This window comes from Scatophagus argus, chromosome 18, assembly GCF_020382885.2.
Source record: "Scatophagus argus isolate fScaArg1 chromosome 18, fScaArg1.pri, whole genome shotgun sequence".
Lineage (NCBI taxonomy): Eukaryota > Metazoa > Chordata > Actinopteri > Scatophagidae > Scatophagus > Scatophagus argus.
In genome coordinates, this window is record NC_058510.1 from 10,637,080 (window position 1) to 10,651,512 (window position 14,433).

The 14,433-nt window shown below is 38.4% G+C and overlaps 2 protein-coding genes across 3 annotated transcripts; both read left to right on the forward strand.

Moving 5' to 3' along the window:
- Window positions 1–4,874: 4,874 nt before the first annotated feature.
- Window positions 4,875–7,987, forward strand: LOC124049678 (retinol dehydrogenase 12-like). The gene is made up of 7 exons (XM_046371591.1): window positions 4,875–5,034; window positions 5,254–5,369; window positions 5,676–5,831; window positions 5,918–6,022; window positions 6,395–6,604; window positions 6,737–6,929; window positions 7,255–7,987. The coding sequence occupies exons 1-7, from the start codon at window positions 5,021–5,023 to the stop codon at window positions 7,355–7,357; spliced, it is 897 nt and encodes a 298-aa protein (XP_046227547.1). The 5' UTR covers window positions 4,875–5,020; the 3' UTR covers window positions 7,358–7,987.
- A 612-nt stretch (window positions 7,988–8,599) lies between these two features.
- On the forward strand, window positions 8,600–13,902 carry LOC124049679 (retinol dehydrogenase 12-like). Of its 2 annotated transcripts, XM_046371592.1 has the most exons (8): window positions 8,606–8,737; window positions 8,993–9,108; window positions 10,890–11,045; window positions 11,132–11,236; window positions 12,342–12,551; window positions 12,681–12,873; window positions 13,024–13,142; window positions 13,205–13,902. In XM_046371592.1, exons 1-7 carry the CDS (start codon window positions 8,724–8,726, stop codon window positions 13,124–13,126), a joined length of 897 nt encoding a protein of 298 aa, XP_046227548.1. In that variant the 5' UTR covers window positions 8,606–8,723; the 3' UTR covers window positions 13,127–13,142; window positions 13,205–13,902. The 2 variants fall into 2 exon arrangements, with proteins under 2 accessions (XP_046227549.1, XP_046227548.1); XM_046371593.1 differs by having other exon boundaries at window positions 8,600–8,737; window positions 8,996–9,108; window positions 13,024–13,902.
- The last annotated feature ends 531 nt before the right edge of the window (window positions 13,903–14,433 follow it).

The window sequence follows — 14,433 nt, forward strand, 5'->3', positions numbered from 1 at the left end:
AAGCTGACACTGGATCCAGTTCAGAGTGCTGCTAAAGGTTATACAACAGCAATTCCTTAGCAATAAAAGTAAAGAGCATCACTGAAACTGACACAGGTCTATGCTGGTTGCTTGTGTAAAATATTTGATGGCTGAATGATATAATGAGTGTGCTGCTCCGATGAAAAGTATATGGCAAAGGTGGCATCTGGGATGACAAGGGAAATAAATGTCATGGGGTGAAGGTATACGTTACAGCACATAAAGCTGTGATGTGATGGGATACAAGTAAAAAAAAAAAAGTTGTTTTTTTTTCCCACTGTAGAAGGATCATAAAACAATGAGTGGATAAGGAAGTCACTTAGGGTACGAAAAGGAAGATGCTTACAGCCAGACTGCACAAAATTATGATAAGGACTTTGAAATGAGAACACTTTAGGAAGAGGCATTTCAAACGTTCCCAACTCTCCATGACCCACTTCCACTTTGAGCAGCTCAAAGATGGAGAGCAGCAACATGAGCAAGGGACAATGAGGAAAGAACATGTAGAATTGTTCAAATGTCGATGTATTATTTATGTAATACATACTCACAGAGACTTGATGACATTCTGGCAATTCCCAGTAGCCACCAGCAGAGGTCTGTAGAAGTCACAGTCACTAAGCATAATCTATGCAAGTGCAGTTTATTCTATTGGTACAGTCCACTAAATCACATTCATCCCATATCCATGATTTTAAATAACACTCATAGAATTTTACACTAAAATAAGATATTATAGCTCATACTGTAGTAAATGTCATAAAGCAGCCATTAAAGCAGGCCCCCCTTGAGGGCTCTGAACTATAGTATTTGCTCCTTGAGACGGCTCTATAAATAGCACTGAACGCCTGTTTCCCTTCAGGGGCTCTGAGCAGGGCCCTAATGACTGTCTGCTCACCCTCACAGAGCAACATCACTTAAATTCACCACATCTCACAACAATCCTCCATTATCTCTTTTGATGGACACAGCAGAACACATTAATGTCTGTAGACTGGTGCTGAAACACACCCTTGACACTAACGCTGCTCTTTGTTTTCTGAGACAGCAATGACGCACATGATGCATGATGCCACCAAGACGACACTGCGAAGATCAAAAGCTCAATATTAAATGAAGGAACTGAAACATGGCTAAACAACAAAATCTAGAATAAAGGATGCTTATCAATTTCAGGTTTAAGACAAATGAAACAATGTTTAAGAAGTCTCTTTGTGTGAAACTTATAGAAATTTTGGCACTCGGTATGCAGGGTCCAGCGCAAGAACATTTGAGCCCATAATGTTGAGCTGTTGCATAACATAAGCCATGTTTTTTCAAAAACATGCTGTACGATTCAGATATAGGAGGGAGGAAACACTTTACATTCCTCAGAAAATTAGACGGGAAAACCTTTACATGACCTTTTTTTTTTTTTTCTTTTGCAATGGTTGCGCTGATTTCTCCAGAGACAATTCAAACTGGTGAGAAAAGGGATTTAGCCCAATTACGAAATAATGCAGCAGAGCTAAATGCTGCAGTGTGCTTCAGCCAACAGAGCAGCCGACGAGATGAAGGGATCTGTCATCTGGTGTCCAACGAGACCGCTCTTTAAAGTAAGACTGTAATTATGAAAGCATAGATTGCTGTCTCAGGGAAATGTTGCAGCAGTTGAAAAAGCCATCACAGGTCGGAGATTTAGATCAGTACACAGACTGATGAATGGCATTCTGTGTGTGTTATGTAACCGCACAAGAAAGGTGAGAAACTATATGTGCTGGTGTGTGTTTGTGTGTGTGTGTGTGGTGATGGGGGGCAGACAAAACAGACTATGAGTGTAAAGTAAAGGTTTATCTGTGTGGTGAAAGTGATGCCAGGGGATGAGGACACTGGGAGATGTTTATCATGTCCCATAGCTTCAGATAAATTAAGAATTTGTAGATGAGAGCTCACTGTACAAGCCAGACTGCTGGTCGCCTGTGTGTGTGTGTGTGTGTGTGTGTGTGTGTGTGTGTGTGTGTCAGGGGAGGCAGTGAGAGATGTGACCTTGGGAAGATATTGTTATAATGTAAACAGCAGGGCGGTTCGCTCTGCCAGCTTTGCTACTGACCAGTTTTAAAGGACAAGAAAATTAGTAGCCTTTTCTTTTAAACACATATCTTCCAAATCACAGTGTTCTGAATGATTTCATGGAAATTTCAGCCTGAGTATAAACTTATCTTGCTCAGAAACTCCTTAAAAGTTTTCACAAAAATTATCACTACATTTATTTGTTGAAACATTTACAGTCCCCCTCCACCCAAAATTCAACTTATTGTTCATTTAGATGCTCGATCGACTGTCAGCGTACAGACTGATGGACGTGCAGAGGCTGACACTGGAAGACCGTTTTCACATTCATCTGCTCACCTTAAATCTCTTAAAGCCTAAGGCCTGTACATTCAAACATTATTTTGTGACATCACAACAGCTCTATACATGTCTTTTTTTTAATATATCATTTATGTTTTCTTATTTGAACACATTTCTTATTTAAGCACATTTCGCAAAGTGAGAGAGGCGACACATCTCGCCAAGCAGCACAGTGACTCACTAGCTCTCCTTTAGCTCTCATCAGTTTATTTGTGTATGTGTGTGTGTGTGCGCGCGCGTGTGTCTGTGTAAAAATAAGAAACCACAGCATCCTCTCGTTCTCCATCTGCCAAAGTAAAGTTAATATTCCCATTATAGCTAATGGATTGTTCCCGCAGTTTATTCAGTACATCCTCTCGCCTCCCCATTGTCTTTGACCTCTGGGAAGCTGCTAATGTGGCGCCAGTAATAGCTTAGGTAAACTGTCATGTCTGATGTTTTTTGCCACTATTGACGAAACAGTAGCCCATCGATAGTAGCAAACATAAACATAAGTGGGAAAGATGAGATGCAAATGGCAGACAAATAAACACAGATTGTTATTGTGTCCCATAACAAAATCTAAATTAATAAATATTCACTTACATAACATAACCTCAGTAGTTTTTGTTTGGTTACCTGTTTAACCACAGACCATCTGTTCTGTTGAGATAAACAGATATTCAGATATTTAAAGTGATCACAATAAGTCAAGCTGTCACACAGTAGATGAGATAATGATATATGAAAAATTAATCAACAGCCACTTACAACCCCTTCCTGTCCCACTTGCCACCACTTGTTGCTTAAATAAACATGGAAAAGGAAGTCCAAGAGGTTTGGTGGAGGGTCAAAGAGATACAATCAGCATCAGTGCACACAAACTTGATCTGGACTCCTGGGTGTTCTCTAATCAGAGTAGATCCAGTTATGTCTCAACACACCGCTGCCTCTCTTTGTTCTCTGACAAATTTGCACACACACGTGCACGTGCGCATGCACAGCACACACTCGCAACGCAACACACTCATACACTTCTCTGCAGACTGATACTGCAAAGAAACGGGAAGGAAACCTTTGCTTATGCACAGTCAGCTGATGCCCAGCACAGTGTTTCCTGCTCTAATGACCCTTCTGTCCACAGTGTAATCCCACTGTATGCTGTAGCAATGTCTCTTAATGTATGAATGAACCATTGATGGGTTTTTTTGCTGAGCTTTGGAGAAGCATGACAGTGTTAGGTCCTTTCTGTTTCCTGCTAATTATTTGCCAGCAGAGTCTCAGGCCTCAGCCAAGGACAAGATCTACCCAAATACCAACCTGTTAATCTGTCTCCAGACATAACACAGAAGCACAATGCTGGTGTCAAAGTATAACAGGCCCCCACAGCTGATTCATGGTGGTTGATGTGCATTGACTGCCATCTGCTGGAGAGAGTGCGAAAAATGAAAAATGATGGAGTGGTCTCGTATCTACAGAGCAAGTACGTCCTCTTGCTTTTGTGGGGGGCATTTTTAATTTAGCTTTGTTTTCATAGAAAGGAAGCAAGCTTTTTTTATATATATACTTGTTGCAAATTGGATGCAAAACAACAGGTGTTTTTAAAGAGGCTATGCACTAATACATATACCAGCACTGTGTACTGTGACACATGCACTGTGCATATTACACTGTGGGTATATTTCTGAAGACTATAAAGTGAATATCCCCCCCGAAATGCTATGTTGAGATACTTCTTTGTCAATATTAAAACATTTTAAAAAAAACAAAATATAGTGCAGCTTTTTAATTTGCAGAGTTATTTATTATTTACTATGCTTAAATAGCTAACATCTACACAAATAAAATATACATGCTGTAGTTTCTTTGGTTCAGTCAGGAGAAACTAATAAGAACGAAAAGTGAATGAGATAGCTGAAGTAAAATAAATGTGAGAAGAAGAAATAGACTTTGGTAAGATGTAAACGACCTCCGGGAACTCCATGTGAAGGAGTCTTCCCACCAGTGTTCAGACAGTGGGGGTGTTGATGAGAAAGTTATTAGGTTTATGAGCTGTAATGACTGAGTGTTTGGAAATTCCTTTACAAATAAAGCTTATTTTTTTAAAAAAAAAAAAAAAAAAAAAAAGACAGTGGAGCGGGGAGAGAGAGAGAGAGAGAGAGCGACAGCTTGCAAGCGATTGGCTAGAGGAGAACACGACGTGTTGCGATTGGAAGAAGGGTAGAATGAGATAGTGGAGCTGAAAACGCTCGTGATTTAAAGGGCATGCGCAAAGACATAGTCTTTCTGACTGAACTTAAGCTTTATATAGTATTAACTGTCCACGCTTCTGGCGATGGCCGTAGTAATAATCGAACACACATACTACAAAGGATGGACCCAAATTTAAAGTACCAATAATGTAAAGTACCAATACACCCAGTAACCAATCAGTGTTATCCGAAAGCGATGAGTCACAGATGATTAACTGAAATTCCAGCCTATCAAGTGTTAATATTTGCGACACATCCGCACCACCAATTTTCAACACACCGACGCCTTTACGGAAGTTCGGTGCTGTTGAACGTGAGACCAGAAGTTTGTATTCAGATTTTGAGTACAGCCAGCCTGGCTGCTGTGGGAAAGTGAGATGCAAGCTATAAGGTGAGACTGTTAACGTTCATAGAAATAAATATGTAGTTTCAGTTGTGCTCCAACTGTGATAAGTCAATGTCAGATAACTTTTTAACGTCTTAATTGCTAATCATTAATACAAAACAAATATAATTGTATGCAGTACGTGTGTTTGCCTTGTCTTTGTTCGTGTCACACCCATTCTATTGTTTGAGTTAGTTAAGTAAGCGTGATTTCTCAATATCCCAGAAGTTTCTTTCGGGCTCCCTGGTCCTCTGCTCAAAGGTTAGATGGCAAAACTGTGGTCATCACTGGTGCCAACGCTGGTATTGGCAAAGAGACCGCCATCGACTTGGCGAAGAGAGGTTGGTTTAGTTTTAATTAAAATTTCTGAAGTTGCAGATCCCTCTAAGTCCTACGCAATGGACAGTTCTTCAGCTGCTTAATAAGAATATCCCGCCTCACCCAATATACTGACAAGGCACCACAAATTTCAATTTGTTTTTATTTATTTATTCATTTAAAAAAATATTAGTAATAGTAATATTATTAAAGTACTGCTCCCATTTTCTTTTGTCCTGTCTAAATTCCACTTATTGATGCACTTTGCCCATATTATGTGCGTGGTGTTCGTGCTGATGTATTTACTGCTGTTTAATTTATTGCTTTAGGGGCAAGGGTCATCATGGCATGCCGCGACATGGGGAGAGCACAGGCCGCCGCAAAAGATGTCACTGAGAGTTCAGGCAACAAAGACGTTGTCTGCATGAAACTAGACTTGGCAGATAGCAAGTCGATAAGAGAATTCGCTGAAGCCATCAACCAAGGTTAACCAATTTGTTCCTCAGAAAACTCAACACATGAAGAGATTTTACAGCCGCATTAATATACCTCTGAATGTTCTTACTCGCAGAAGAGCCCAAACTCAACATCCTCATCAACAATGCTGGTGTAATGGCTTGTCCTTATGGGAAAACCGCAGATGGCTTCGAGATGCAGATCGGTGTCAATCACATGGGTAATAAAACCATGTCGTTATATGGTGCTGTGTTCATATACAATCTATTTTAGATGAACTTCTGCAGATATTTGGTTCTTTCTGTAAATGGACCTGAGTTTTCTGGACCTTTATACATATATAGGCATCGCTTTAACAGGGATTTTCATCTAATCCTTTCACAGTCACCTGTATGTAGTCTTCTATTATACGCCGCTATTTAGCAGTAATGTCCTTTTGCTGTTAAATATTTATTGATGGATTAGAGCTTTCCAAGCAAACCCTCACCTGAGTGTCCAGAACACATTCTTCCTTAAATATTACTTATTCAGTGAGATACTGTGCTCTCAAACACTTAATTTGAAAATGAAGGTAATTCCCTTTTTGCTCCAGGTCACTTCCTGTTGACATATTTGTTGACTGACCTGATTAAGAAATCGGCACCAGCCAGGATCGTCACAGTGTCTTCCATGGCTCACTCCTGGGGTCCCATCAACCTCGAAGACATTAACAGTGAGAAGAGATATGACAAATGGAAAGCCTACTACCAGAGCAAGCTAGCCAATGTCCTCTTCAGTCGCTCTTTGGCTAAGAGACTAGAAGGTATGCAGTATATTTATATCTCATATTTGGTGAGGAAGACTGTCAGATAAGGTGGAAATGGCCTTTTGTTCTATTATTCGTACACTGTTTCATTCACGTTGTACAGTTATCACATACTGATTGGTCTTTCAGGCACAGGTGTGACGACATATTCCCTCCACCCTGGAGTCATCCAGACTGATTTATGGCATCATCTGAGTGGCATTGAACAGTTTTTCATAAAGATGGCCAGACCCTTCACCAAAAACTCTGTGCAGGGAGCTCAGACCACCATTTACTGTGCAGTGGAACCATCATTGGAGAAAGAGAGCGGTGGATACTACAGGTACACTAAACATTTAGACAGTACCTTGCAGCCTACCCATCAGCAACATCTGATGCCATTTGAGGTCAAGTTGAACTTTTTCACTGCAGATTGGTTTCCGTAAATAATAATGAAGAAGCCTTGATCAATTTGCAGCTTCTTGGTGGCATCCTGACCCCAAAATCGGAACCACTGGGGTGTTATTCAATATAGCAATTAAACTGTCTAAAGAATGATACTTAGAACAACATAAAATACTCAAATATATATGAATCTTGCAGGACCAGACTGAGCATATGAAAGAGATCTCTTATGAGCTGCTCATCACACATGTCTTTCATTACAGTGACTGTGCTCCTGCCGATTGCTCAGCGGCCGGTAAAGACGACGACCTGGCGCAGAAGTTGTGGGAGCTGAGCTGTCAGCAGCTGTCGATAACGTGGGAATGAAGCATTTAAAATGAAATGCATCACAGTCTGTTGTGTTTGTTTACTAACTGGTATAATACATCTAATCTCTCTACTGACTGCCAAGAAATAATGTGCAAAAGATTATCAATAACAGTAGTTTTCTTATTGTCATGTACTTTGCCAACACTTCCTGTATGCATTTGTTTTACACACTACCATACATATGTATTTGTATATGGCACTATTTTTAATTAAGGGAATAATAATGGATATTGGATATTTGGCTCAAAAGAAAACCCTTTCCAATGAGTCACACTACTGTTATGTACAAGTTAAATGTTTCAAATTTTTTTCCTCCACCTCTGACATTAAACTCAGTGTTGCACTCTATGTTTTTGCTATTGCCTTGAACATTATGGATATTTCAATCAATTGGGTGCAAAGAATCTATCAAGCAATCAGTCAAAATTACGCATTATAATGTTATGAATACATTGTGATAGATTATTGTATCGTTTCTCCACTGATTTTGGTTTATTATCTACTGCAGTTCCCCGAGTTCGTCATTTTTACTATGAGATAATGTCATAGTGATAATTATTTTTGCATCTGATTTGGGCAGAGAATGTACCATATTGATTTTCGAGAATAAAGGTCTGAACAAATTGCTACCAGTGAGTCAGACTACTGTTATCTACAAGTTAAATATTTCAAAATGTTTTCCTCCACTTCTGTTTTCTGACACTAAACACAGTGTTGCATTCTATGTTTCTGCTTTTGCCTTGAACATTATGGATATTTCAATCAATTTAATCAATTGTGGAATGATAACGACATGGTTTGAATGATAATGAATGATGGAGCATCTAGTCAGTGATTTTGAAAAGGTATGATGGAGGTGTTTGGCACAAGCCCTGCAAAACAAGTTCTTCCTGACCTTGGAATACAGTATAAACATTTTCGCCCGCATCTTACTTCTGTGGTCTCTCTGAGAAAGCATAATAAAGTCAGCCACAGTTAATGCCACTATTTTAATCATTGAGTTAATCATGATTTAATCGTTTTAAATAAGTAATGTCTGCACAAATAACGACATAAATGTAGTTTCTTTACTTACAGTTATCTTGCCACGCCCCCGTCTATGCCCGTACTACTAATCGAACACACAAACACACGTGACGGGCCCATACATAAAGTTTAACCAATCAGTGCTGTGCGACAGCGACGGCCTCTTAGCTGATTGGCTAAGTAGAGAATTAGCTCCCACTACGTCGCCTCCCAGTTTATCAAACATCAGTAATAGCGGCACTTCCGCATCACTAGTTTGTTGCTGTTGAGTGTGAGATTGAAAGTTTGTTTTCAGAATTTGGGTACAGCCATTCTCTGACTTCTGTGGAAAAACGAGATGTCGGGTACAAGGTGAGAACACCTTCCGTTCATAGAAATATCCCTACTCTAAATTATGTACTTTTAGTTGAGCTCCAATGGTACGTCTAATTTAAGATAGCTTTTTAACCAGTTATTTGCTACCTAAGCAAATCATCAAAGAAAGTTTTCTTTGTTTTAGCTGAGACCAAACTAGTACATGTTTTTGTAATAAGTGTGTTTGTTTTGTCGTTGTTCATGTTACACCCATTTTGTTGATTGAGTAAGCGTGATTTCTCAATATCCCAGAAGTTTCTTTCGGGCTCCCTGGTCCTCTGCTGAAAAGTTAGATGGCAAAACTGTGGTCATCACTGGTGCCAACGCTGGTATTGGCAAAGAGACCGCCATCGACTTGGCGAAGAGAGGTTGGTTTGTCTGAAATATAAAGCTACAGTTTAAATTAAATCTTCTGAAGTTACACCTCATCCTCACATAAACAACACAGAACTTTTTTTTTTTTTTTTTGCTTTTTTTTTTTTTTTGCTTAGTCATAGTGACTTGAGCCAACTTTCTTGTAGGCCAAATGTAATATTTTTGGATATGTTGCTAATGTAGTAATAATAATGATAATAACAATAATAATAATATTAATAACAATAGTACTTTGAGTTTTGTACTGCAGTCACAACAATACTGCATCAGATGAGGGAGTATAGAAATATCACATTCAGCTCCTCAGGTAATTCAATCTATTGTACTCACTGTCATCTTAACATTTGTTTTGCATTAAATTGTGAACCAGTAAATGCACACATAAAAAGGGAACACAAATATTAATGTGTATTGTATTTCACTTTATTTTTATGTCTGATTTGTTTGTCAATTTAGGTCTTCTGTGATACAAAACTGTGGTTAAATAAAATACAGCCTAAAATTGACAAAGGTTTTATTAAAATCTTGACATATTCAATGAAAAAGGGGCACTTGTTACATTAGAGTCATAATGCAAATAGTATCAGACTTCAACAACACCCAGCTCTATTAAAGTTTCCAAAGTTTAAAGAAAATGCAACAACAACAACAACAATAAATATTTTATTGTTTTGATTTTAGACATGCAGGAGAAACAAAGAAATGCATGTCTAATTTGAATCTACTTGAACCTATTTCTCGACCTGAACAACCTGCAGTGCAGTGAAGGTGCAGTTGAAGGTCCAGTATGCAGGATTTAAGGGATCTATTGACAGAAACACATGAAAATGATAACTTGTGCTATCTTAACTGCTAAGACATATACATGCTATAAAACAATACACAAATATTTCTACATAATTGTTGATATTGTAAGGTACCCCCAATGTACCCCCCCGCCGATTAGCAGCCATGCGGTGTACTGATGTGTCTAGGGTTTTTGTAGTGAAGGGTAGAAAGCTGAAAGGAGTCTGTCTGTGTACATAGCAGTTGAAACATTAGAAGAATAAAGTTTGCTTCCTTGGTTCAAATTATGGAGCCTTACATTTTTATTTTATTATTTTCATAAATATTGGCTTAACTTCTAATCTTCTGCTACAGTTTTTATCAACATGAAGATGTCATTTGAGGTCTCTTCTGTGACCTTCCTTCACGTTCATCCTTTACATTTGTGCTGTGGGTGTCCAGTTCACCATGTGGCATTGCCTTGTTTCTGATGAGCAGAACGAACGAACCAAACAGAGAGGGCCTTTCTTGTTTTTCACATCTTTAGCAGCTCTTGTAGGTTCTCCTGAGGCAAGTGGCGTTCAAATGGTTGCAGTTCACAACCTCACCGCTAGATGACAATAAATCCTGTACATTAGATAATTCTATAGCTGCTTCATATCATTTTAGATTTTATAAAACAATTCACTTTTGAAACTCCTGCTTCACACAGTATACTGACATGACATAACAGATTTGAGGGTTGAAATCTGCATGCAACACCTTGTTTAAACCCTAAACTGGTCACTGTAATATTATAAAAACAGTGACGATTCAATTTGTCCAGGTATGAACATCCTCTCTGAATTCTCTTTTCTGAAATACGGTGCAGAGCATCACATACACATTTTGATGATGGGGTGCTCTTTGCCCATATGACGTGCGTGTCTGCGAGTGCACACACAACACCGGTTTAGTAAGACATTGTTCGTGCTGTTGTATTTCACCGCTGTTTATTTTTCTGCTTTAGGGGCAAGGGTCATCATGGCATGCCGCGACATGGAGAGAGCACAGGCCGCCGCAAAAGATGTCATTGAGAGTTCAGGCAACAAAGACGTTGTCTGCATGAAACTAGACTTGTCAGATAGCAAGTCGATAAGAGAATTCGCTGAAGCCATCAACCAAGGTTAACCAATTTGTTCCTCAGAAAACTCAACACATGAAGAGATTTTACAGTCGCATTAATATACCTCTGAATGTTCTTACTCGCAGAAGAGCCCAAACTCAACATCCTCATCAACAATGCTGGTGTAATGGCTTGTCCTTATGGGAAAACCGCAGATGGCTTCGAGATGCAGATCGGTGTCAATCACATGGGTAATAAAACCATGTCGTTATATGGTGCTGTGTTCATATACAATCTATTTTAGATGAACTTCTGCAGATATTTGGTTCTTTCTGTAAATGGGCCTAATTGTATCGAAGTAATCGTTTCGATTTTCGGTCATGTTAGACTGTGAACATCAGTAAATTACTGCTGGTCTAAGGTTTGCTTTTATGTCTCAAGACTGAGGTCTCAGGGCATTCAAAACAGTCCCCATACCTGCACGTAAATGTCCACTAGGAGGCAGAAGTATATTGTTTTTCCCCTTGCAAGTGCCAACTTGCACTTAATTTTGTTGTAACATTTTTAATACTTAATTTGAAAATTGTTTTTGGTCATTTGGGACTAACTTGCTTCAACTGTAATTATTTTATAATTATATGGTATAATTAGAATTCAATTTATACATACATAGCCCTCACTTTAACAGGGATTTTCATTTAATCCTTTCACAGTCACCTGTATGTAGTCCTCTATTATACGCCGCTATTTAGCAGTAATATCCTTTTGCTGTTAAATATTTATTGATGAATTCAAGCTTGTTGTACTGATATCGCATAAGGCAAATTTGTAAGATAAAGACAAGTCTTTATCACCCTGCCATCAGAACATTTGTCCCTGCCAAGGTTACGATGTACCACACATATCTTTCCCCCAATGTAAATTTAGTCACTGAAAATCCATGCTGTTTATCTTTTTGATGAACATAAAGACAGCCTGGTTACCATAAACAAGTCTCACACTGCAAGCCCAAAGGTTTTTTAAATACCCTATGAGTAGGTAATGCTTGAACTTAAAATTAAGAAAAAAATATTCATTTGCGAAGAAATAGATCTGATTGACCACTGAATGATTGATTGAATCATTGAGTGATTAAATGGACACTGACCACTGTAAAACTTGCTCCAATTTGTAGCTGTCTAGTTATTATGCTTCTTAGTCCAAGCAACCATTATATCTGGATGAAAGTTCTAGTGTTTTTAGCATCCCATTCTTCTGAAACAGCTGTTGACTTCCACCCAGAATCTTACTTATATTTAACAGTTCATTCTGTTTTTAAGTTGGTTTTTTGTTTTTTACGTTTACTTTTTGCTCCAGGTCACTTCCTGTTGACATATTTGTTGATTGACCTGATTAAGAAATCGGCACCAGCCAGGATCGTCACAGTGTCTTCCATGGCTCACTCCTGGGGCTCCATCAACCTCGAAGACATTAACAGTGAGAAGAGATATGACAAATGGAAAGCCTACTCCCAGAGCAAGCTAGCCAATGTCCTCTTCACTCGCTCTTTGGCTAAGAGACTAGAAGGTATGCAGTATATTTATATCTCATATTTGGTGAGGAAGACTGTCAGATAAGGTGGAAATGGCTTTTTGTTCTATTATTCGTACACTGTTTCATTCATGAGCATTAATCACATACTGATTGGTCTTTCAGGCACAGGTGTGACGACATATTCCCTCCACCCTGGAATCGTTAAAACAGAATTATCGCGTCATATGAGTGGCGTTCAAATGTTTCTCTTAACGATGCTCAAGCCCATTAGCAAAAACTCTGTGCAGGGAGCTCAGACCACCATTTACTGTGCAGTGGAACCATCATTGGAGAAAGAGAGCGGTGGATACTACAGGTACACTAAACACTGGCCTCCTGACCTCAGAATCGGAACCACTGGGGTGTTATTCAATATAGCAATTAAACAGTCTAAAGAATGATACTAGACTGAGCATGTGAAAGAGATCTCTTATGAGCTGCTCATCACACATGTCTTTCATTACAGTGACTGTGCTCCTGCCAATTGCTCAGCGGCCGGTAAAGACGACGACCTGGCGCAGAAGTTGTGGGAGCTGACCTGTCAGCAGCTGTCGATAACATGGGAATGAGGCATTTAAAATGAAATGCTTCACAGTCTGTTGTGTCTGTTTACTAACTGGTATAATACATCTAATCTCTCTACTGACTGCCAAGAAATAATGTGCAAAAGATTATCATTAACGATAGTTTTCTTATTGTCATGTACTTTGCCAACACTTCCTGTATGCATTTGTTTTACACACTACCATACATATGTATTTGTATATGGCACTATTTTTAATTAAGGGAATAATAATGGATATTGGATATTTGGCTCAAAAGAAAACCCTTACCAGTTACAAGTTAAATGTTTCAAAATGTTTTCCTCCACTTCTGTTTTCTGACACTAAACACAGTGTTGCATTCTATGTTTTTGCTTTTGCCTTGAACATTATGGATATTTCAATTAATTGAATCAATTGTGGGTAAAGGACTGAACTGAATGTTTTACTGATTGATTATCCTTGTGACAATTCATTTTGTCCCTTATAATTAATGTTGCAGCATCGAATCAGTGATGAAAAGCTATGATGGAGGTTTTTGGCACAGGCTCTGCAAAATAAGTGCTTCCTGCCCTTGGAATACAGTATAAACATTTTTGCCTGCATCTTACTTCTGGTCTTTCTGAGGAACTGAAATGAAATCATTTCATGACTTAAATGCCATTGGTCCAAAGGTAACTTTGTCACAATTGTCATTTATAGTCATCATTTAATTTAATTTTATTATTCATTTTATTATTTTTTTTATTTCATTGTAACAAACCCAATTTACCCCAGTGATCAATAAAGTATTCTGATTCTGATTTATGTGAAAAGAAGCAGAGAATTTATTGAATGTTGTGAAGACATCTGAAGCAGTTTTTCCAGTGCTTTATTGAAGGTTAGTTTCAACCTCTTTGACCTCAACATATCTAATCAAAACATAAAGTTGAGAAGGTTTTTTTTTTAATTATTACTCATAAGAATATTTTAAACCTGATTTCAAGGGTCAATGAGTTGATTGCTGGTTAGGGTGTAAGACTGATCCAGAGTCACCCACTGTGTGACATATTCATTTGCTCATCAAATTTCAATTTTCAATTTCAATTTATTTATATAGCACCTTATACAATCAAAATTGTCTCTAGATGCTTTACAGAGACCCAGAGCTTTACAGAAACCCAGAGAGGATGAAAGAGAGAGAGAGAGAGAAACATACATGCAGTAAACATCATAAATTACAAGGACAGACATGACAGGTTGTTATAATTGTAATTCTGAAGACTATATATTGTATGTATTTGTTTTTTAGCTGATATGTTGTTTAAGTTAGTTACAATAGCACTACATAGAAG